Below are 25,933 nucleotides of genomic sequence, written 5' to 3'. Positions count from 1 at the left end.
TCCTTCAGAGTTTTTAAATTTCCAAGCTTAAGCAACAGTGTTCTTTTGTGTCTGAAAGAATACATATAATACATGTAAGATTATCTCTGAAGGCCATTTTTATTTTTTTGTATGTAGATTTTTTATCAGTTTGTATAAATTATATATTATTTTATCTTTTTTCAAAAATTTTTAGGAGAAATTGCACCTGTTGGTCCGACTTCATTTGAATTTGTGGTACCAGAAGGTGCACCTGTTACAATATCGCCATCTGTTGGGACTATCCAGCCAGGGGAGGTAATAATTATCATCAATATTTATAGTCCTTATTTATAGTATAATAATAATGATGTAAGCTATATAGGAGATCTGATAAGTTTGATTTGTTGGTTATGGGTCTCATAATAAAAATTAAAGTATTGTGAGGGTGTAAAAGTGAGATTGGAGGGAATAGGGGGCATATTTTCAGGTGACAATATCAATTAAGTTAAATTAATACATGTATCTTTAAAATTTCTGTATCACAGTGGTTAAGATTTTTTCATGCAAGTTGGTATACGGGGAATAGGTTGAAACTTCATACATTTATTTGAGAGCATAATTGGAGCGCTGAGAAAAGTCAAAAACACTGTCCTTCTGACAGCTCTTGTTAGTTGTATGTTTTCAAACTTCCACACTATTAAGAATTCTACTACAGTCCTAAAGAATACCATATCATAATCATGCTAGTTATATGTCACAGCTTGAGTCTAATATTTCTATCTATTGAAACAGAAAACCAGAGTACAGATACGTTTTGCACCGACATTGAATGAAGATGAAATACGTACTGAGGCTGTTAGAATGGCCACGCGGCAGATGGAGCTGCAGGCAGATAAAGAGTATAAAGAGGCATTAAAACGGCAAAAAGAAGCGGAGGAAGCCCAGGTAAATGTTATAAAAAAAGATTGTGCTAAAAAAATAGTTCCTTTTTTAATACTTCCACTAAGGAGGGGGGCGTATAGATTTGGTATTGACCACTATGCTTAAAAGCTTTTCCTCTGTAGACTTGTAAAGCAGTCAAATATTTGGGCATCTGTGTTTCCAATGGACACATATTTAGTTGGAATGAAGGTCTTAAGCAAAAAGTTAATTCCCAGTTATAGATTAGAAAAAAAACAGTATCCCAAAAAGTGCCCAAAAAGACAAAATTGAAAATGTTGCTGGCTCAGTTTGATTGAGCCTGTTCATGTTCTGTTTTTCCCCCTTTTAGAGTAGAAAATAGTTCCTTTTGAAAAAAAAAATCCCATCCAATTAGGTAAAAAAATAGATCCTTGTCAAAAAAGTAGTTCTAACTGTTCTTAACAGTAAACTTAACTAGGGTATAGAATTTTTGTATGAGCTATTAATTGAAAAAAATAGGTAAGACATCTTAATATATTTACATTACAACCTTACCTGAGCAACACCCTATGCGAAGCAAGATTTCATTTTTAGCTCGACTATACGAAGTATATGGAGAGCTGTCCTACTCGCCCCGGCGTCGGCGTCCGCGTCCAGATTTTAGATTAAAGTTTTGGTGCAGTAAAATATTTTTCACTATAACTTTGTCATTTCTTAAGGTATCAACTTCAAACTTCAAATATATGTTCCTTATCATCAACCACATCTTATGTGACAAGGTTCATAACTCTAGCACCAATATTTTCAGATTTATCTCCCCTTGAACTTAGAATTTTTCTTAAAAGATACTATTTTTTACTGATACTTCTTTATTTCTAAAGGGATCAACCTCATACTTCAAATATATGTACCTTATCATCATCCCCATCTTATGTGACAAGGGTCATAACTCTAGCACCAATATTTTCAGATTTATCTCCCCTTGAACTTAGAATTTTCCTCAAAAAATACTATTTCTTACTGTTTCTTCTTTATTTCTTAAGGGATCAACCTCATACTTCAAATATATTTACATTATCATCATCCCCATCTTATGTGACAATGTTCATAACTCTAGCACCAATATTTTTAGATTTATCTCCCTTTGAACTTAGAATTTTCCATACAAAATATTATTTTTTACTGTAACTTATTTATTTCTAAAGGGATCAACTTCATACTTCAAATATATTTACGTTATCATCATCCACATCTTATGTGACAAGGTTCATAACTCTAGCACCAATATCGCAAGAATTATCTCCCCATAAACTTAGATTTATTTACTAGAAAAATGTTATTTTTTATTTTAACTTTTTTATTTTTAAAGGTATCTACCTCAAACTTCAAATACTTATTCCTTATAATCATTTACATTTTATGTGACAATGTTCATAACTCTTGAAGCAATATTTACAGATTTATCTCCCTTTGAACTTAGGATTTTCTTTAAGAAATATAATAACTTCTTTATTTTTTAAGATATATACTTCAGACTTCAAATATATATTTCTTATCATTACACAAATGTTGTGTGGCAAGGTCCATAACTCTTGCATGACTATTTCTAGAATTATTCCCCTTGCTCTTGGAATTTATGTTAACAAATGTTATATTTTTACTATAACTTAATACTTAATTATACGTAATTGATTTTTCTTTCATAGTTTTGTCCTCCTTACTGCGTCAAGCATTTTATTAGTCGAGCTTCGCTGTCTCCTGTGACAGCTCTTGTATTACTTAACATAATATCTCAACGGCTAGAACTGTTTAATGTTGCCACTATCCATGGCATACAGTGATAACAAATGGCAACATAGTGCCCGTCTGCTGTTTCGCCTTAGTAGTCTTACTCTAATGCTTTCCCGCCAATAAATTTCTAACATCGGCCAATATCGTAATTAATCGGTCATTTCCGGAATGTAATTTTTCATAATCTTTGGTATTCAATAATTTTTAACAGTTTGTAATCGGAATTTAGTACAAAGCGATAAATGATGAGTGATTGTAAATAATCTTATGCCCAAGATTTTGAATAAAAACAAATCTTCCGGAAATAGTGATTTGCTACGATATCAGAATTTTTTGGCTGGGAAGCATCAAAGTAAGACTACCTTAAACACAATTAGGCAATTGATCGGACAAATACAAAGTGTACAAAACCGATTGTCAAGACAATGTTGCCAACCTTACATGTATCATGATCCAGTCTTTCCTTTTGTTTACTACATTATTACCACTCTGTAGTAACACCTCATAGTAACAAGTACCATTTTTGCATCCGAAAGGGTGAACTCACAGAGTTTGTACTGTATATTTCTTTTATATATCTGTATTACATGATTTAAGATAAAAATAGATTTATTTTTGCATTTTATAAATTATACAGCCGTCAGAGTCAAATAGTGATGTAAGTTTATTAGAATGTTTGTGTAGAGCGATCTACGCACTACTGTTGTTCATTACTCATCAAAGTATATGTAATAATAGCCTTGTATAGAACACTGAACGAAATGTAGACCCTTGTTGTGCTAAATTTGACGTGCCTTTGCTTTGAAATTTGAACGGACTATTGTCAAAGTGAAGGGTTTCAATATCAAAATGCTTAAATAAATCTGTAGACAGTATAGATACTAGAGCCGTCATTGATACAAATGATATTGATGTATTGTTGATATTTTTCTGGTAAATAATAATCATATCTTACTTAGATTGTTTAAACATGTACAAAAGCGATTTAGACAATAAATGAGCTGTGTCATGACAAAACCAACATAATGGATTTGCGACCAGCATGGATCCAGACCAGCCTGCGCATCCGCGCAGTCTGATCAGGATCCATGCTGTTCGCTTACAAACCATATAACAAGTAGAGAAACTGATAGCGAACAGCATGGATCCTGATCAGACTGCGCGGATGCGCAGGCTGGTCTGGAGCCATGCTGGTCGCAAACCCATTATGTTAGTTTTGTCGTGACGCGGCTCAAATAGACTAGTCATTATAGATTATAATATAGAGATATCAGTGTATCTTCCATATTTGTCGTCCGATATCAATATATCGTCAATATGCTTTGCACTAAATCAATGACAGCTCTAATAGAGTCTTGTCCGACTTCACGGAAATGTATGAAGGCTGGCAGGTACTATACTCTGCAGGTGGCAAATGCAAGTCATGTACATCTCTAGCATTGGAAGGGTTGATTTTATTGTATTTAATTAAATGTCTGGATGTTGATAACTGTCACATAATCTTCGGTGTTGGGATGAGTTTTATATCGGAAGATATTGTGTAGAAAATATTGTGTAAAAGTATATGTCAAAAAAGAATGATAATGACATTGTAGATGTCAGATAGATTAGTCCTGTACTTTGTTGTCAAATTTTTTTAACAAGGGGACGGCATAAACTATAGAAATGTATATAATTATTCATGTTAAACAGTCATTGAAATCCACACTTAAGCCTGGACTGTTGAGTAAAACACTGGTAAATTCAGGTCAGGGCTTGTGAAAATTTCACAATTTATATATTTGGGCTAGTAACCTCCCAGATATGATCAAAACGAGAAATTTCAGTCTTTATACACTTCAGAATAAAAATTCAGGCTTGTGAATTGAGAGACGGGTTTCAATGACTGCATGTACATTACATAAATAACTGTGATTTCTGTGGAATATAATTATGTTGTGTTACCATAGTGATATAAAGATAGAACATTATGTTAAGTAACTATACAAGCCTTCGTGTAAACATAACTGTTAAAAATGAAATAAAAATAAGCTATGATCGCATTTAACTCAATCTTATACTAAACCGGATTTTTCAACAGAAAAACCTGGTTATAAGATTGGCAGGTGTTGCAACCCATGTCAGGTGTACATAATTTCTTTTGTGAAGTAACCCCTTTATTTTTAGAGAAATTTCTGACATCCAAATTGTCAGAGAACTGTTCGCATTAAAATGCTCTGACAAAAATTAAATGAAATAAAAATTTCTGTAACAAAATATACAGCTGAACTCAGCTACACACCCCCTACCCATCCCACCCCGTTATTGTGAAGAGGCGCAGGTTGGTCAGATTTTAGAAAGACAAAGAGAGATTTTTGCTTGAAATTGTGAATTTGAAGGATTATTTTCCTTTTAATTGTTAAAGAGGAATCGTGACATTTTGACATGTACACATGAAACTTGTAAATAAGAAAAGCAATTTTCTCTTATTTAATGAAAAATCTAATGTTTCAATATGAAATGTTAAAAAAAAGCCACCGCTAGTGCCATATCAAAAAAATTGACATATTCTATATTAAGAGGTGACATTTCTTACAAGTCGTGAAATGTTAAGAAAAAAAACAACACACCTCTGATGCCATATCAAATAAATCAAGATATATTATATTAAGACTGATTTTTAGCTCGACTTTTCTATGAAAAGGGGAGCTATCCTACTCGCCCCGGCGTCGGCGTTGGCGTCACACCTTGGTTAAGTTTTTCGTACCACCCCACTTTATTTCAGAAGTATTACAAGTATGGCTTTGAAACTTACCATACTTGTTCACCATCATAACCTCCATCTACAGACAAGAGTACATAACTCTGTCAAGGTTTTTGACAGAATTATGGCCCTTTTTTGACTTAGAAAGTGTATTGAGCTTGGTTAAGTTTTTTGTACCACCTCACTTTATTTCAAAACCATTGGAGGTATTGCTTTGAAACTGACCATACTTGTTTACCATCACGACCTTCATCAACAGACAAGAGGACATAACTCTGTCAAGGTTTTTGACAGAATTATGCCCCTTTTTGACTTAGAAAATACATTGAATATGGGTAAAATCCACTTATTGCCTTAACCCTTTGAGATATTGCTTTGAAACTTTTAATGCTATTTCACATCATTACCCCCATCTGTACGCAAGAGAAGGTAACTCTGTCAAGGATTTGTTTTAAAAATTAAGGCCTTTTATCGACTTAGAATCTTGGTTAAGTTTTTAGTACCAGTCCACTTTTTGACTGAACTGTTTGAGATATTAATTTGAAAGTTGGAATACTTGTTTACAATCATGATTCCCAAACATGTCCAGGAGAAGGTAATTCTGTCAAAGATTTTATTTGAATTATGGCCCTTAACTGTCAATGTTTTGTATTATAGGCAAGCACTAAAAAACTTAAAAAATCTAAAAAAATTCATTCCTATCCACTGAACCTGCAGTGTTCAAGGGTATCACACAATTCAGTAAAATAATTCTTCACTAAATATCTTAATGCTCATGGCCATTGTTCACTTTAAAAATACAGAGATTCTTGTATTGCCTTTTACTGCAAAAACTTTTTTTATTGGCAAGCAATAAAAAAGTCGAGCGCGCTGTCTTACGGACAGCTCTTGTTCTTAGCCTATTTAGCAATGACTAGAAGTGTCATGCACAATAGTTTATTATTGAGACTGTTAGTTTAAGGTCTCCACTATAATTTTTATAATGATACAAAAAAAACAACAACCCCAAAGCATTTTGCCCAATACAAACAATCTAAAAATAGCTGTTTACCCATTTAAGGTCCTTTACTTCATTTTTTATCTTATGCATAAGGGGAGGAAATCAAAAGAAGAAGAAAAACAACAGGAAATATCATACTTGTATTGATTTAGATAGTGCCTTCCGCTATTGATAGTGTCTTTAAATCTGCTAATTTTGATAATTTGTTATTTAATGTGGAAAGGATCGCTTCAATTTTCATGTTAATGCCCGCGTAGGCTTGGTGTTTATTTGAGCTGGGGTTGTGCTAATGATAAGAATATTTAGTTGGATAGTTATTGTCAACAATATGACTGTGTTTATGAACAAAGAGGAAGTGTTAAGAAGGAAAGAAAAAGTCAATAAGTTTTTGAGATATATGCTAATTGTGTATATTTAATTTAAAGAAATGGGTGTCTGCTAACATTTACATCCTGTTAAATCTTAAAGCTTTTTACCTCAATAATTTTTCTCTTTATTTATTTATTTATTAAGACTGATTCAAGCAAGGTAAATTAAAAAAGTTCTAAATTATAAAAACTTTGCATCTGAAGACTAGATTAAAAACTTCAATATTTGATTGGCTGGTTTTGAAATTTTAAATTTTAAAATTGACCAATCAGAGCATATGTTTTTCTTACTAGTTGTCAAACTTAGTTTTTGTAATGTAAAACTTGAATGAGAAGTTTGTATGAAGTAAATAATGGAGCACTGATTTATTTGGTTGTTTTTTTTTTTTCACTTTCCACGTAATTTACACTATAAAAGATACTCCACTGAGATTTTTTTTTTTGACATGACGGGATTTGAAACAGTTGTTTTCGAGATTTATTTATGATTTGATGAAGGTCTGGATGGATAACACTGGTAGTCTGCAAATTTTCAGATCATACACTTTCTTCATTTCATAATTATTTCATACGAATACTCATTTTATTATGCTGAAGGACACACAAAATTTTTTATGAAGTGAATTATAATGCATATAACTTGAATCGGGTCAAGAGTCATGCTTAAAAAATCAATGTTCAGTTTTATATTCTTTGATATATATTTCTTTATTATCATTTGCATATTATCCGGCTTTAAATTTCAAAGTTGATATGACCGGTAAGAATTTTAGATTTTATGTTTTAACGTTAAAGTTTCACCTCAGTGGAGTTCCTTTTACAGATCATTTTATAATGTAAAATGTGAGAGTGTGAAATTTAATCGTTACAGAAAACACAAATACACCCACATGCACAGTTTTCATCTGTATATTATAATATTTTAGACACCAAAATTTAGAGTGAGAGGAAAATACCAGGTAAACTTTTTTTTTCAATAGAAAAATGGGAGAAAATTACATTATAGAAATTTTTTGTCAGTGGCTGGATTCTATATGAATTAGACTCTTTTTTTTTTTTAATTAGTGATATATATTGTGCTGGGATAATTGGTATCAAAATATAAGCCGCGTCATGACATAACCAACATAGTGCATTTGCGACCAGCATGGATCCAGACCAGCCTGCGCATCCGCACAGTCTGATCAGGATCCATGCTGTTCGCTTACCAACTCTATTACAAGTAGAGAAACTGATAGCGAACAGCATGGATCCTGATCAGACTGCGTGGATGCGCAGGCTGGTCTGGATCCATGCTGGGCGCAAACGAACTATGTTGGTTTTGTCGTGATGTGGCTCATATATCGTAGTGTTTGGTATTGCAAAGTAATATATCACGAAATCGCAGTGTCTTGTGATGATTATTTTGAAAATTTAAAAATGTTGAAATTTCACTATGTTTTAATTCATTATGAGGCTTTTACCGATATTGACAGGGTATTATTATAGAGACTGAGTAATTTTGTTTCTGTTAACCTTGAAAAAGTTTTGGTAATCATGCAATTACGCAGTCATTTAGGGAAAATATTGAGGATATACGTAGGAGTCGTTAATATTAATAACCGTTATTCATTTACGTCTTTAGTTTGGTTCAGACCTCCACATGTTAATGGAAAAATGTTTATCGCCTGAAAAAGAGGCAATATTTTGAGAAGGAAAATGCAATATCCTGTAAATAATTGACTTGTTGTTTTTTACTGTTAATAGATTTTTATGTATTGCTTTTTACTGTTAATAGATTTTTAAGTATTATTTTTCATTGCTTTTAGTTTTCTTGAGATATATCATTTTCATCTATCAAGATCATAAACAACTACCATAATCAATATTTTTGAAAAATTTCCCATGTGGCAGAGTCTCAGGTTGCCTTTACTGGTTGAGGCATCAGAATTGCAGCCACAATAAAACCCTGCGTGATCTTGTAAGGCGACTGAATGGGTTTGAATAACTGGAGTCTATGCATCTCTTAGCTCCAGCAGGTTAGGTGGTTTTGAATTTAACCCCCAGTGTTGCTTTAACTTTAGTTAAAATGTAAACACCCGAGGGAAGCCAAAATCATCTTTCCAGGTACAGTGCCATTATGACCTAAACTGTGTTGTAGTGCCTTTCTAAAACTGGAAACAAAACAAAACAAACTGGTTGTGGTTTTCTAGCTCATTTTATCAAAGAAATCATGGGGCTACCCTTAGTCTACTATTCCTGCCTTGGTTTTGGGTAGTTAATTAGTTAAGTTTTTTTTAAATCTTTTTTAGAGGAATCCTGTTGAAACTTATCACATCTTTGAAACTGGTCTTGCTTGTAAGTCATTCACTCAACGGTTCAAGTATAGAATTTTAATGAGCAACTCCACACCCGTCTTTGGAGTTGGTCATAACTTAAAGTTCTTTCTCAAGACTCATAACTCATGTACTGAATTTTAAAGGCATCTTTTTACTTGTCTCCTGTATCATTAAATTGTTGGTCATTGTTCAAGGACTATAACTCTAAGTAGGGATTTTTACTCAGAATTAGTTTTGACTGAATTCTCAGATCAACAACTTTGATTCCTAATAGCAGTTTGTGGGTTTCCATGATATTAGGTAAATTTGTTGCTAACAATGTAATATCTACCATTTGAGCCGCATCATGACAAAACCAACATAGTGCGTTTGCAACCAGCATGGATCCAGACCAGCCTGCGCATCCGCGCAGTCTGATCAGGATCCATGCTGTTCGCTGTTAATTTCTCCACTTGTAATAGGGTTAATAAGCAAACAGCATGGATCCTGATCAGACTGCGCTGATGCGCAGGCTGGTCTTGATCCATGCTGGTCGCAAACCCACTATGTTGGTTTTGTCGTGGCACAGCTCATTTGTCTTTTGCTGTTTCTTACATGCAAGATCAAGTATTTTGATATACTTGTTTAAAGTTTTACTCATCTTATTTGCAAATAGATAATAATTTAAATTGAAAGGAAAAAAAAACACATAGAGTAGGCAACAAAAGGGTTTTTGATACATGTACATAATACTTGTTTGATATTATCCATTTTGTTTTCTTCATAAAGGTGTATAATAAAAAAAATCGAAGTAAAAGTTACTTATATATGTTGAATAACTTGAATATGTTCAATAATAAGTTATTTCTTTAACAATCAGTTTATCTTTTTTATCACATTCCTTATTTTGTCTAAACAATTTTTGATTAAAAGTCCTTTTGAACTAATTGTTTTCACTATAATAATTTCTTTTTGTTATTATAAGTCACAAAACAATTTGCAGTACATATGTATTTGTAACCACAATCAGACATGTGACTGAGAAGAACATCTCTGATCATAGACATTTTGTAGTGAAAGTTTGACTTTAAATTCAGGTCAGCTTTTTATTTTATATTTTCATCAATTATATACAAAGATCATGCAAAATTGAATGTCTTTACATTTGATTAGACAACTAAAACTTTTTTTGAAGAATATTTTCAAAAGATTTGTCAATTATACGCAAGAATGGCTGTACAAATATATAAGAGCTGTGTCATGACAAAACTAACGTAATGCGTTTTGCGACCAGCATGGATTCAGACCAGCCTGCGCTTCCACGCAGTCTGATCAGGATCCATGCTGTTCACTTATAAACCCTATTACAAGTACAGAAACTGATAGCGAACAGCATGGATCCTGATCAGACTGCGCGGATGCGCAGGCTGGTCTGGATCCATGCTGGTTGCAAACCCACTATGTTGGTCTAGATATAAGAAAACTAATATGACTGTGTAATTTGTTACTTATAGAAATCAGCTCCTGCAGCCGGGAAGAAAGGTGCTGCCCCGCCTAAAGGAGGGCCTCCTAAAGGTAAACAAACTCCTGGAAACACTATGCTGACAGTGACGGGGCCAACCCCTGTAGTCCCCCCTAAACCGGAGGATATTACCAAAGAGTACGTGCCTAATATTAACTTGAAAGTATGAGTCAGATTTCCTTCAAATATGCAGCGAGAATTTGTTTTTTGCCCTTTGAACTACAATTTGCTAATATTTTATCAGCTGGCCCCTTTATATAAGTATAACAGACCTAAAAATAGGGAAAAAAACATTTGAACAAGTTGTTTTTGTTTGTAAATGGATGTATCACCACCAGACTTATTCTTTGGCATTTAATTTGATTGGTACCTTGAAGGAGCTCCAAAGTTTAGAGCAAAAAATTTTAGAATAGATAAAGACGTTTAGAATTAACTATTCTTTAGGATATCCTTAATTATGACATAATTCTTAATTTTCAGACTGTTTTCAGACTGTTTAAAATGGTCTTTTTTGAAATAAGTATGAATCTGATAGATTTGTTTTAAATCCTGAGTTCTCCAAAGTCAAAATTGGAAATTTCCCCCCTTTACCACATTACCAGTGTGTGCATACATTTAAACGTATTTGATATTTGAAGTTTTACTATTTAGTTCTTCAGCCTATGCAGCAGCTGTTGGATCCCTGTTACGACAGTTTAAGGGTAAATTTCAGTCATTGACGGTACCATGTTACGTTGCGTCTGGTGAAACTACAAACCCTGGAGAGCTTCCTTACAGGTACTGTAATATTTTGTTAAAAGTTTCTTTTTATCTTGTCTTAAACAATCATGCATATGATGCTTCTTGAATGATTATGTTTGTAAATAGGACGGAACATTGTGGAATGTTTATACAGTAAATGAACACTTGATTGCAGCAGATATCTGGCAAACATTCTGTTTGTTGACGATTATTTCCCTTTCATTGGTGAATAGGAAAATTGTAATGTACAATTTTAGCTAAACTCTCTACCAGTACATGAAGCACCATTACTTAAATCATAATGGTAATACTTGGAAGAATAAAAAATAACATTTAAGGCTAGTGCCAGCCTAATGGTTAAAGTGTCTTTGTCTCAATACAGGGGTTATGGGTATAAGTCCTTCTTGGGGCACAACTGTATAACCTAATATGCATCAGGACTGGTTATAGTTCCAGGAAGCTGAAAGTTTTCTTTACAAATCAAGTTGAAATAAATAATATTTAAACAAAAATTTAATTTTTTGCCTGGTTGACTAACCTGCTAGTGAGCTAGCTACTTCAACATTCTCATCCCTATTTTATATTAGTCTGACCAGGCATGATAAAACAAAATATTGATCTGTTTATTTTCTGGTTTTACCAACAGCACCAGTAACACGCTATATCTGGAAATCCACTGCCCAGCAGTGAAGCCCCCTCTGGTGGTCATTTCTGATAGCGGAAGGACAGTCACAGACTTTGGTGAAGTATCCCTAGGACAGAATATATTCAAGTCTATTACCATACAGAATATTTCAAACAGGACTCAGGAGGTAAATATTCATCAAGTGTTTGTGATTTAAATACTTTTACTGTGCAACCAGTTTAATCATTGTGTTATTTCCTGTAGTGTGACAAGAATCTACATTGCTATCTGCCATTATTTTGCCACCAGTATAAAACCAGGCCTGTCTGCATTTTCATGCAGTCTTACATGGTTCCTGATGCTGGCTGCCATTATTCTGCCAAAATGTTGCAGGCTCAGTTTTATTGAACCCTCTCATGGATGTGCCCGAAAAACACAGGCCATTTTCCATGCCCCAAGTACCGGCCCAAGCAGAACTCTACATTTAAACATAAAAATTGTGAAATGTAAATTTCAATGGGATATGTTTGTGCCATTCCAGCCACTCCATGTAAAGGGGTATAATTGGTCCCCAAGTAAAATAAGACATGTGCCCTCGACAAGAAGACAAATAACAAACTAAATCATATGGAATTTTGAAAGGGGATTACAGATAGTGAAGCCATTATATCACAGATAAGATGCCAAGAGACATATTTAAAGAGCAGGCAAATTCACTCTTTTCACAAGTGGACAGATTGTAATATTATGATACATACATTTTACTTTTAGTTATCAGCAACTGCATTAGATACTATGGGTCCATTTCAAGTGATGAATGCATTTAGAGTTCTTCCCCCTGATGCAACACATACAATGTTAGTTTCATTTACTCCAAGTGCTGGCAGAGTGGTAAGTGATTTATTTAAATTCTTTTTTTTTAAAGCAGCTTTTTAAAATTTTCTGGCAAAGTTTTTATTCAAGAGATTATCTCCCTTCTTCATGGAGAAATGTGTCTGATACCATGAAGTTACTTCCCTTTATTTAATGGTATCCATTTGCATTTTAACATACAAAATATAGTAGCAAAAAGTTTTCAGCTTTTTGTCAACAACACAGGACATATTTTGAAAATCATTTTGAAAAGAAAAAAATGTATGATTCATATTATTCTTTAGGCTCTATTCACAGTTGATGTAACTTGACTGATATTTTGAATCTGTCAGTTAAGAAAATAATGTGAAACAAATGATGTGATAAGTTCATTTGAAAACCTGATTTAAATGTCTTTGCAGTTTCAAGAAACTCTTAGTATTAGTTGCCTAACTGCCCAGTTACACATCAACCTGGTTGGTAAAGGAGTGAGCCCCCTTATCAGTTTGTCACCTGCTATAGCAGAAGACGGTGTCATGGATATGGGGGCTGTTCTTGCAGGAGAGTACATAGAAAAAACATTTAAGGTAGGTATTCCATAGAACTGATAAGAATATATTGAAAAAAATAGGGATTAGTGTATTTTCATGTACAAGACAATATGACATTTTTGCACTTACTTAAAACACGCATAGAGCCTCTGTAAAGGTTAACAATCTTCAAAGTATTGACGTAAAACAAGTTGGTGTAATATCAAATATTATTAAAATATTCCAGATTGTTGTAAATTATCACTTACTAAGCAGTTTGTAAATATAATATTTCTGATGGATTGCTGCAGGAGACTATTATCTAAATTATCACTGCCTCCTTGGTTAATTAGTAAGTTGGCTTACGAAACATCATTGTTTCTACTCAGGTGCTCATTAAATGTGTGTTTTGGATACCTTATGTAATAAATGGCCAGAGGCTTGTAAACAGAGGCTTGTATAATATATATATACATGTGTATAAAAAACTTTTTTGAGGCTCCAACTGCTGAACCACGTTTACCGGAATTCAGTCCGTAATAGTTGTGAGAGTGTTGGGGTCATCATTCTTATACCTTACAATATTTATACATGTATAATTGATTTGCTTGTATTATATAATTTTATTCAACTTGTTGTTCAATAAATGAGCCGTGTCACAACAAAACCAACATAATGGGTTTGCGACCAGCATGGATCCAGACCAGCCTGCGCAGTCTGATAGGGTCCATGCTGTTCGCTATCAGTTTCTCTACTTGTAATAGAGTTGGTAAGCCAACAGCATGGATCTTGATCAGACTGCGCGGATGCGCAGGCAAGTCTGGATCCATGCTGGTCGCAAACCCACTATGTTGGTTTTGTCGTGACACGGCTCATTAATTATTCAATATTCAATATCCTCTATGTAGCTTTTTATGAAATAAAAACTGTATCTATTTCTGTATTGAATTATTTCTTCTTCTTTCAGATGCAAAACACCTCTTCGTTATCGATAGATTATTCTATACGATTGGAGAGCCTGTCTTTATTACGGCATGCCCACGCTCAAGAACTGCCAAAATTCCTCGATGGCAAATCTAAAACACTTGTAGGGGTGCAGAACAATAATGGTCAAAATGTATTTGATCTTGTACCAGCGGAAGGGACTATAGTTCCAGGTGAGATGCTGTAACAGTTATATACACTTGTCTATTTCATTTATTTGTGAATTTATTAATTTATTTGATTATAAGACATGTTTTTCCTTCTATCGGGTAATTATTGATCACTAAAAATAAGTGATCATTAATAAATAGTGATCACTGAAAATGAGTGATCAATGAAAATTTCATTGATAATAAGTGATCACTGATAATTAGTAATATCTGATAATTACTTATTACTGATAATAAATGATCATTCATAATTAGTGATCACTGAATTGTGATACTGAACTTTGAGATATTTTTGCCGTGGAAGTGGCAAAAAAAAATAATGAACAGAAATTTAACTATATGCAAAATAAAATCTTGGAAAATATTAAAGAATCACTATTTTGTATATTTTTTTCAGGAGGAAATGTTGAGATTACCGTGACCTTTGCCCCTGATCATGCCAGTGACAACTATTCAGATGGGGTTAAAATAGAATTATTTGGAAAGGTAATTCAAAAGTACTCCAAAATCATTATTATTCCTTGGGCACTTATTTTTGTAGAATATTAATTTCAATTTAACAAGGTCTTGATAATTATCAAGTGTTGATGTATTTTATTCTTAATAGCATAACCAAGGGATCATTTTTGCCAGATCTTTACTCTGTTTGAATTTGGAAGTTTCTTGAAAGGGTATAATATACTATATACAGTTGTCTGCTTAATCTGGAACAGCCCATTTTCAGTTTTTTATTGAAAACCCTTAAACTGGAAATGAGTAGTTCCAAATTCACAGCTGGACAAGTCCATTATGAACATTCAACGGAGGTCATCCGTGGCAGAGTGGTTATGGTTGTTGACTTCAAACCACTTGCCCGTCAACACCTGGGTTCATATCAAGACAGGGACTTCAGATTTTTTCATGTGAGGAAGCTATCCATCTAGCTTAAGAAGGTCAGTGGTTCTACTTGGGTTCCCATTTGTGTTTGAAATAATGCACAGAAGGGCACCTGATGTCTTCCTCCATCAGTAAAGCTGGAACGTCGCCATATGACCTAAACTGTGTTGGTGTGATGTACAAACCCAATCAAAAGTTCAACAGGTGAAGGGTTAATATAGAACATATTGTTCATGTAAATAGAAATGTTAAGGTCAAACAACTGCTAAATTCCCTATTTATTATGTTTAATCGATATTCATTGAATAGAGGTTTTATTTAAGGTAAACTGAAAACAATATGAAGTTTCTATTGTTTCAAATAAATTCATTGGAGATTTTGTTATTGTTATTGAAGTTATACGGAAAACAAGATTAAGTTTCTGTTGTTTCAAAAGAATTCGTAGAGATAGATTTTGTTGTTTTGTTTCATTTTTTTGGCAAAAACATATGATATCCTTAGTTACATAGTATTTGTTTTTCATAAAATACTGCAAACTGTGACAAAATTGGTAGTTTACAGCACATTTCCTATTTTATTATTTAAACAATGCCTTTCCTATTTTTCTAGACATTTTCAAAAATGTAAGTCATCCTTTTCAGGACTTCAAAAGAAAAACTTGTGTTTTTATAGTTATCATTGTAACCTAATGAAAATATTTTCTATAGATATATTAGAAAAGTCCAAAATGGTTTTTTTTTTTCCTCACCTCCACCCCCCCCCCCCCCCCCCCTTTAACAAAGACTTATTTAGTTTTATGTAATTGTTAAAGTGGCATAATGCCTATTCAAATGTAAATAGTAGGTGAACTGGTGGATATCAAAATATCTTTACATTTTGTCATAATTCCTTTCAATTTTATGATTTATTTCACATGAACGATAAAGAACTCACATTTCTGTAAATATTCATCAGAAATTACCTGTAATGTACAATTTATAAAAAGGATGGGGCAGTCTTTTTGTATTTTAAGCAGATTTATATTTTATCCTAAACATTTTTCAAACACCATTTTATTACCCAGTCAATCTTTTAAAATATATAGTTTATTCAGCCCAATGAATGAGAAAAATGAGTATAATTTCACTTTAACCCTAGAATAGCTGGAAATGAAAGTAATTAACCTTTGCCCCAAGTACAGTCAGGCCAATCAGCACATCTAGTCACTATAGTGCAGTAATGGTTTAACTTCTATTAAACTATATAAGGAGTTAACCCATTACTGCACTTAGGTGAAGATCTGTATGGTCTGAAGTATACTGTTGGTAGGTCAAGTTTTTATATAAATTATACTGAAATCCCTTAAACTTTGAATGGACTGTTCCAAATTCAAAGCTGGGAAATTCCATTGTGAATATGAGACAGGTCAAGGGTTAAAGATTAAATGGTTATGTGATATAAGACAGGTCAAGGGTTATATATTTCATGGTTATGTGCTATAAGACAGGTCAAGGGTAATAGATTTCATGGTTATGTGATATAAGACAGGTCAAGGGTTATAGATTTCATGGTTAGGTGATATAAGACAGGTCAAGGGTTAAAGATTTCATAATTATGTGATATAAGACAGGTCACGGGTTAAAGATTTAATGGTAATGTGATATAAGACATATCAAGGGGTTTAGATTTCATGGTTATGTGATATAAGACAGGTAAAGGGTAATAGATTTCATGGTTATGTGATATAAGACAGGTCAAGGGTTATAGATTTCATGGTTATGCGATATAAGACAGGTCAAGGGTTATAGATTTCATGGTTATGTGATATAAGACAGGTAAAGGGTTATAGATTTCATGGTTATGTGATAAACTGATAAAATGAAATTTCTTTTAAACAGGAGGAATGTCAAGCGTTCCAGATAAAGGGCATTTCTAAGCAACGCATCATGTTTTTAGAGGGCGGCGACCCAATTAAACCAGAACTTGAATCTCTTGCTGTGAAACCTTTACCACAATTGGACGAGGAAGGTTAGTTAACTTTGACATATTTGTATATTTGACATAGAAATTTCATGAGTTTTTAATAATTTTTTGATAATCATTTTGAATTCCTAATGAAAGATTTATTTTGAAAATTTTCAATGAAATATTTTTAGCAAATTATGAAGGACTGAATAACTTTGGCGAGAAATTCAGTGTATGTGATTTAAAGTTGCAGTATGTCTAAAATATAAATATGATGTTTTGTCTGAAAATAATCTTGAATTACTGCAAAGCTTTTGTTTTAATCTTTGAAAATCTCCGAGACAGGTCAAACATGATGTTCTTTTTTTTATAAAAACTCTTGTTTATATCCTAAAATTTACTTAAAACAACATAGTCGTTAATCAATTTATTTTATTTCATCATTTTAGATCTTAGACTGCAGTTGCCAACAGTTTTAATGACGTTCAGATCCGTGGCTAAAGACGATGCATACCAGCCTGCCAGTAGAGATATTATGATTGGCTGTGTTAGAACCATGGCCGTTAGTCAGAAAAAGGTAAGAACTGAAATCGTGTCGGTTAACTTGCATGTTCTTTTCCCAATAATCTTAACTGTTCAATACAATGAAACTGTTTGAATTTAATAAGTCTGAATTGCTGATTTGATTTTATTGTTAACAAATGTGTGTTTAAAGTCTTTTGTTGCATTGTTAAACATACTTTATAACATTTACACTGTCTTAGTTTTTATGCATCGCAATTTTTTAATGACAACTTCAGACCCGAACTTGATTTTATGGTTATCTCAGAAGAGCAATTGTTTGAATGATAATGTCAGAATAATTTGTATATGATAAAGTTATAACAATTTTATTATATAATAGCAATTGTTTTAATGATAATACCAGAAACTAGATTTTTTTAAAATAAAAATGTCAATTTGTTTCTTGCATTGTAATTTATAAAGTTTCAAGTATAAAAGTATACGGAATAATCTTAGTTAGAATTAACAACTTTAGAATGTAGTATCTCTATATTTAGAGGTTTCTTTTTTAATCTGTCAGACATCTGTGTCTTGAATTTAAACTTGATACCTGTGTACAAGCAGGCTAAAAGACAATAAAGCTAAGGCTGAATGTGATTGGTAAAAAAAAATAGGAGATAATAATTTCTTTTCAAAATATAATAAACATCTAATATGCAAGAAAAATCAAACACGGGCTGTCATTTACATTTGTACCAGACAGGAATATCTAGATCTTGGGTAACTGTTTAGTGGAAACTCGGCAGAGCCTGGTTACCGCTGTAAACAGGTACCCTGGAGTTATTCTGGTCAGTACTGGCAGTCAAATTGTAAGATCCTTGAAGTATTACAACAAAGTTTGAATTAAATGTTCAGCCATAACTTAAATACGGTTAAATACTTAAATTTTTTCTCTGATACCCTGTTAAACACAGGTACTTAAAGGATGTTTGTTATCAAAAAAAAAAAAAATGGATTATCGTCCCAAATTTTTTTTTAACTAAAACAAATCTAGATTATTAACTAATTTAGATAATTAACAAATTTATCCATCTATTTTTATTAATATTCACCTAATAATGATGCTAGTTTTGCACGTATTTGCTGATGTAACATCGTCTCTTCTGTAACAAATATATTGCTTTGCGATACATGTATATGAGATGTGATAGTGTAACTTTAAACTTTAGAATATATTGTACTATGGAATCATTTTACCTAGGATATTTGAGCCGCGTCACGACAAAACCAACATAATGGGTTTGCGACCAGCATGGATCCTGACCAGACTGCGCATCCGCGCAGTCTGATCAGGATACATGCTGTTTGCTTACCAACTCTATTACAAGTAGAGAAACTGATAGCGAACAGCATGGATCCTGATCAGACTGTGCGGATGTGCAGGCTGGTCTGGATCCATGCTGGTCGCAAACACACTATGTTGGTTTTGTCATGACGCGGCTCATTTATAAACGCCTTTTGAGTCCTTACCATAATAAAGATTATGAAATTCACTCTCTGGACTCAACAGGCGCAAGGGTAGAAATAGTTGTCGCCAACAGGCAAAAGGTTAAGGTAAAACTGTAGCCATAAATTTGTTTTCACTCTGGGTACACATTGGGGCCTGAAATTATCTTTTGAGGGGCAACTGATGTCTTGACCATATGAACTTTACAATGTCCGAGTAGTAACTTAAAAACTTAACCCTCTCTCGCCATTTCCTGACTACTCCAAAAATTTCACCTTGAAATGATAAAGTGATTTCATAGTATTTTATATTTGATAGATTTTAACTATGTGTATTAATGGATGCCCTTTAGTTTGATAACTTAAAGAATGTTATGTATTTTTTAGCTGCCTGTTCAAAAACACCTTTAAGGAACTCCACTGAGGTCCAAAAGTCTAAAAACATTAAATTTGAATTTCTTACTTAACACCTTAGTAAGTTACTTATGTTGTTGTAAAATTCTTATTGTATTCACTTATCTGATAATTTGAATAAGTCGACAGGCCAGGGATCTAAGACTGAAACCTGAAAAGGGGCATTCATTATTTCATATTTAAGTTATCATGTTATATTATATTAACAGTTCAGCTTTTTAACAAACTAATATATATTATATAATTTTGCTTCTATATAGTTGCTTTTTATATTATATGATATTATATATAGCTTTTGGCTAACATTTTGGTATTGTGTACACTTGCATGAAAAACTTTTTCTTTTCGTATTAATGATAGTTATTTTTGTATTATCTACAACTGATTAGATAATAAATAATTAATATGGCCAGTAAACATTTTTTTATAACAACCAATGCAATAGTGATGTACAAAGTATTATTTTATTAAAATATTACTGGAAATTTTTTAAAGTTATTCATTTGGTATCCATATAGTTGGTTTTTCAAAGCAAAGTTACTTCCCCTTTTTTTGAAGTTTCATTAAAAATTCAATTTTCACCTGGAAAAAAAGAAAATTCTTGCAAGTGTTCACAGTAGTTGTGATCAAAGTTTTGACATTATTTTCATTTAATAATATTTCTCTTTTGTTACCAAAAAACCTTCCATTCCTGTTGTTTGTGATGCATGCTTCTTCTGTTTAATCCACTTCCTGTTGGCTGATGCATTGTGGGTAATTTTTACCGTCTGCTACATGTTCAGGATCCACCAAAACCAGGATATCGGGTAAACTCATATCATTTAACTGTTTAACTGTTCAGTAATGAGAAGATATTTATATTATGTTATATTATGTTATATTATTATGTTATATTTAGTCACTTAATATAGGAGAAAAAAATGAAACCCTTTAAATAACTACTGAGCTAGTCATTAAATAGGCTCCCTCCAGTTGGCTGTTTAAATTGTTTAATTTTTTTTCTTAAATTTTCTGACATGAGTGTCATTATTTATTTGTATGAATTCAAGTTTATTTTTTAAATGTTATGTTAAAATGCGTTTTAGGATTGATAAAAATTTGACTTATTTAGTGTATTTAAATGATCAGTCATATCTAATAATGTTTCAAGCTGTAATAATATTAAATTAACTAGAAATATATTCTCCATGGGCTGTCAAAAACTTATAAGTTGTGTACATGTACCTTATTGATATTTCTATATTCAAAATAAGAATTAAATCTGAAAAATGGCTCAATTAGTAGGTCTTTTGGCACAATTACATACTTACAGTGAGCAGGGCTGGCAAAATAAGATGTTGACTTACTTGTCCGTTTTTATCTAAAGCATTTCTTAACTTTATGTCCGTATGATATTTATACAGCAAATTCTTGAAAATTTTAACTTTTCCGTACAGGCTGTGGGACAACAGTGGGCAAAATGGACGATTGATTTTGTTCCCTAGTATTCTCTACAATTATTGGAGGGATAGAATTTTGAAATGAAACTTAATTAATTAAGTCCTCTTATAGTTTAATGTGCTTTGTCTTATGTAAATGATGAAAAATGAAAATATTACAAGATTTGCCAGTGAATGATAGGCAGCGATGTTTAAGTTGTGTACAGAAAGATTGCCGTGTAGCTATAGAAATATTTATGCAAGTTTCTCTATTATAGGATAAGGCAATACGGGTAATTCAAGCACACAGTCACTTTACATGCAATGAAAAAAAAAAAAAAAAAGATATGGAAAAGGGTTGCATCGCAAAATAAAGAACACTTAAATCTTTTATCTAGTTGAACACGTGTTACAGGATTTGGAATTTTGATTTAATTATCGAGAGTTACATTTGTAGGATTTCAGTATCAAAAATTTAAAAATTGAGCAGTAGGGATCTCAGAGTCTGGCCAGACTGCTCCATGCTCCAATGGTCAGACTGCTGTATTTTGGTTGTATAAAATCCATTATCTTCAACCCTTAACCTGCTAAATTTTATAAGGTATTGGATTGGCCACAAGCTTTGTAGTTGATTGAAGAGCCCCATCAAAGTTTAAGTGATTTCAATATCTAAATACAAAAATTGACCTACCAGCAGTATAGAGCCTGGTCAGACTGCAGTCAGGCATTACAGATGTGCAGGCTAAAGCGTGGCTTTTTATAGGTGGCAAAGGCTTAATACTTTTAGGTACAGCAAGTTAAGGGTAAATAAAATTGAAGGGTTTGCACATATTAAAATTGAACTATCAAAAATATATGTTTTGTTGTGGTGAACAAGCAGTGTGTGTTTTGTGTGGGTTACATGTAAGCTCTTTTTTATCATTCATATATCTTTAAGATACACATATTTAGGATCCAATTCCGGTAAATTTCTCAAAAAGTTTAAATGATAAAAATTGAAATTTTTTCTAGTACTCAATAACACAAGTAATATATCAAGTGTTTTATATTTAGCTTAATTTTTCAATGAAATGAGGGCTATTCTATTCATCTATTTATCATGGTATCAGGGTAACACTTGGTTACTGTTAAACCAGCAATTTTAGTTCTCATAAAGCGCACCTTTTGCCTTAACTTCACACATATCTTCGGACAATTCACTACTCAAGAAACAAAACTCTAGCATTGATTTTGACTTAATAATTCCCCTTTGTGAAATTTCTGAATGGCATTTTAAGGTTTAAACTGCAAAACTGCAGTAACTTATATGAAATAAAGGACTTACAACTGTTTTGAATTCAGGCCTAAATTTGTCTTCTAATGATGATCAAGCACTGAATGCTGTCCCTATGACAGCACTAACAAATGCTCCCAATGTTGTGGCAGTGACTGCATTCGTGCCTATTAATGGATAAAGCAGTGTTTTTGAACTTAATCCATTTATAAAATTGTAAATATTTTTACTTATTCAGTAAGATTGGTTTTAATTCACAAATATTTTCCTGACAAATACATTGGTTATAAAACTAGATGTAAAACTATACCTGTCATAAATAGACATAATATTTTGACAGATCAAAGATTTCTTCTTTTTTTTTGGCCCACTCGGAAATGTCAAATTTATAGCAGTGTAGGCCCTTAACCTGCTGGGACTAAAAAATGATTAGCCTAAAGCCCTTTGATACCACTGATATATGAAACAGGATAACCAGTTCGTCTGTGCTGTCCAACATTAAGGCTCTAAAAATGTTGATAGTTTCATTTTCATATTTTAACTTTGAATGGACTGTTCCAAATTCAAAGCTGGTCAAATCCATTTCACAAATTCAGCAGGTTACTTAGGGTACAAATAAAAGCCACTGTTGAAATTTCTCAAAAAAAAGAGTTAGATTTTAGAATTAATTGGGCAATCTATGATTTTACTATCTTTGCCTTACTTTATTATTGGGCAATCTATGGTTTTACCTTGCCTTTACTATAATTTAAACTTGAAAAATGATTTTTTTTTATACTAATCATTATGCATGCCAACCTAACAATGATCCAGCAAACTCCATTTACATTGGTGTATGATTTTAAGTGGTTCTGTAGATAAATGATTTGGTGTTGGTTGTAGAGTCCTCTTTCTTTCCTCTGACTCTCTGGTACAAATTATTTCATTATTTACATAACAGTATGTTGGATATCTATAAATAAGTCTTAACGAAAAATATATAAATGTCAAATTGTCTCCTGTGAAAGTATGGTAACAGTAAACAAACCATTATTATTCAGCTATTCATAGATAAAAACGGTAGGAATCTTACAGGTAAACAAGGAAATGAATCTACCATATATAACTTCAGGTGCAGCTAAAAAGTCACCAATGGTCATAACATTTGGTGAATCATTTTCCTGTAAAAAAATAGGATGAATCATGGCAACTTAGAATTATATCAAATGATTGATATAAACAGAAATATTCAAACGATATCTCGATATATAAGTGTATTTTTGGGGTACTTCTGTTATTATTGAATACCAGTACATTTGATAAAATTTCAAGTCCCCATGGATGAATCAGATGTAAATAGTGATTGAGTTATAATTTGGATTCACGCATACATGTAGAAGTGATGGCCGAAAAAGGAAAACTTGCATTCATGGTGGCTAAAGAAAACAAAAAAAAAAACAAACAACTTTTAAAGTCTTATGCAAGTTCAATATGTAACAAAGTTAAAATGTTTGAAATTATGCTGTACACATTTCATCATTTGATTCTAGTAATGAATTTTTTTCCTTGTTTTCCAGAATGGTGAATTTTCGTTTGAAAATGTTCAACTGATAGCACCAAAAGGCTTTACGATTGAGCCACAGAAGGTAACTATAGCATTTTTTTATATGTATAAGCATGAACAATACTTCATACTCTTAAGCTGCCGACTTTTGATAATGGATTAAGAATATCTGGGTTTTTCCCAGCTAATAACAGGTACATAAACTTTTACAGTAACAGCTTCGAAAATTAGCGTGACAGGTTGACTAATCTATTGTGATGGGTAGTACACCGTGAAGTTATAACTGTAAAAGTTAGCTTGTACCTAAAAATAACCCACTTTGCCGAATTCCTGATAAGTTTTAGGGAATTCAGTATCAAAATACAAAAATTTAGCTACCAACAGTATAGCGCCTGGTTCGACTACATAGATGTGCAGACAGGCCTGGTGGGTTTACTAGTAGCAATGACTGATCACTTGGTTCCAGCAGTTTAAGGGTTATACCAGTCACAGAAATTTTATAAAGCTCATGAAACTCGTTGGAATACAAGTTTTAATACAAGTCTGTAACAAATGACTTAAAGGTCCAAACATATATTATATACATGTACATGTACTTATAAATGAAATATTGATGAAATGAAATGCGTATTTTCATTTCAAGTTATTTCACGGAAAGAATTTATTTTTCACTGCAGTGAAACATATTTTCAGTATTTTATCTGGTAACGTGCCAGACTACTTTCTTCGGAATTCAGCAAAAACACAAAATTAAAGGGGAAGTCTTTCAAATTGTAATGTCGAAAAAGAGACAAACGTATATAATAAACACAAAACTTTTTTTATTCTATAAATCACAGGATTTATTTTCATCGAATGGTATGAAAATAAATATTTCAGGATTGGTGGTAGGAAAAAATACTTGAATAGTCTCTAAATATCTTTATGATATGAGTTAATTTTGTAGTTCCCAATCCCACATGGTCAAAAATAATCGTCGTCAGTGACCTTTACCTTTCCCAGCCATGTTGACAGTCAAATAACCGGATAAGTCTTTCCTAGTTATTGGCCAAGCAGAAAGTTCGGGGACTTATAAAATAAGCGGTTGTGTACGAGTGTTTTTGGTTTTAATTATGAGCCCTCTTAACAAGTCACTTTAATTGGTTCGAAAATAGGTTAGTTATATCTTATACATGTTTGAAAGGTCTTCTACTATTTTAAGATATACATGTAATGTAGAAAATTCCTAATTTAAAACATTTTAGGAAACTAACGAAACATTTTTTTTATTTTATGTATTGTAAGAATTTTACATGGAACAAATGTGTACATTTCAGGGCATGGTAGAGGCTGGTATCTTGAAGCCTGTAACTATAACATGGACGCCACCTGCTGGATATGATGTAAGTTATCTTATAATCACCCGTCATTATTATATGTGGTACTCAAACATGGTTATTAAACTTACATTTTAATTACACCTCCAAATTAACTCCAAATATAGTAAAGTCACATAATATTTAGTTTCCACTTTTTGCATCCTTAAAGTCTGAATTTTCTAAATGACTGTATATTCCTGATGAACATAAACCAGTAAATGAGTAAAGTAGCTTAAACGTACTCGGGTGTTCTTGACGTGTTGTTCTACATCCTTTTCAAAATGTTAAATTAATTTGTTATATTTTTTAAGTTCATGAAGAGTACATTTGGAACAAGCATGCGGCTTATAAGGGCTTGTTATCTGTCCATTATCAATTTTAGGGACATCAGGATTTAAATTTGGAAATTGTCCATCAAACAGTATGGAACCTAGGAGTGAATCATATTTTGACCTTGATTTATTCTGGTGGCATGGTTAAGGTTAATGGTAGTGTTTTAAGTAAGAGGAACTGTGTAAAGGTCATATGGTGCCTTTAGGGATTTACTTTTGTAGGAATACTGGAGGTCCATTCATGCATGATTTTAGGGTTACGTGGGTAACTTTGTTTTTTA

At 32.5% G+C, this 25,933-nt stretch overlaps 1 protein-coding gene across 1 annotated transcript in view; it reads left to right on the top strand.

Annotated features, from left to right (window-relative positions):
• Positions 1–25,340, top strand: part of LOC132753547 (cilia- and flagella-associated protein 74-like) — a gene marked incomplete at its 3' end in the record, with an annotated part of 61,114 nt that extends 35,774 nt beyond the window's left edge. The window contains 16 exon segments of the mRNA XM_060744024.1: positions 176–276; positions 754–906; positions 7,690–7,722; positions 10,575–10,720; positions 11,234–11,359; positions 11,970–12,135; positions 12,720–12,839; positions 13,223–13,387; positions 14,298–14,487; positions 14,882–14,970; positions 17,238–17,367; positions 17,754–17,881; positions 20,511–20,534; positions 21,425–21,439; positions 23,976–24,044; positions 25,279–25,340. Coding sequence (XP_060600007.1) covers positions 176–276; positions 754–906; positions 7,690–7,722; positions 10,575–10,720; positions 11,234–11,359; positions 11,970–12,135; positions 12,720–12,839; positions 13,223–13,387; positions 14,298–14,487; positions 14,882–14,970; positions 17,238–17,367; positions 17,754–17,881; positions 20,511–20,534; positions 21,425–21,439; positions 23,976–24,044; positions 25,279–25,340 — 1,717 coding nt within the window.
• Positions 25,341–25,933: the final 593 nt, after the last annotated feature.

The sequence above is a fragment of the Ruditapes philippinarum genome, unplaced genomic scaffold, assembly GCF_026571515.1.
Source record: "Ruditapes philippinarum isolate M1 unplaced genomic scaffold, ASM2657151v2 ctg1261_1_1_1_1, whole genome shotgun sequence".
NCBI classification, from domain to species: Eukaryota; Metazoa; Mollusca; class Bivalvia; order Venerida; family Veneridae; genus Ruditapes; species Ruditapes philippinarum.
This window is presented reverse-complemented; position numbering and strand designations above follow the sequence as displayed.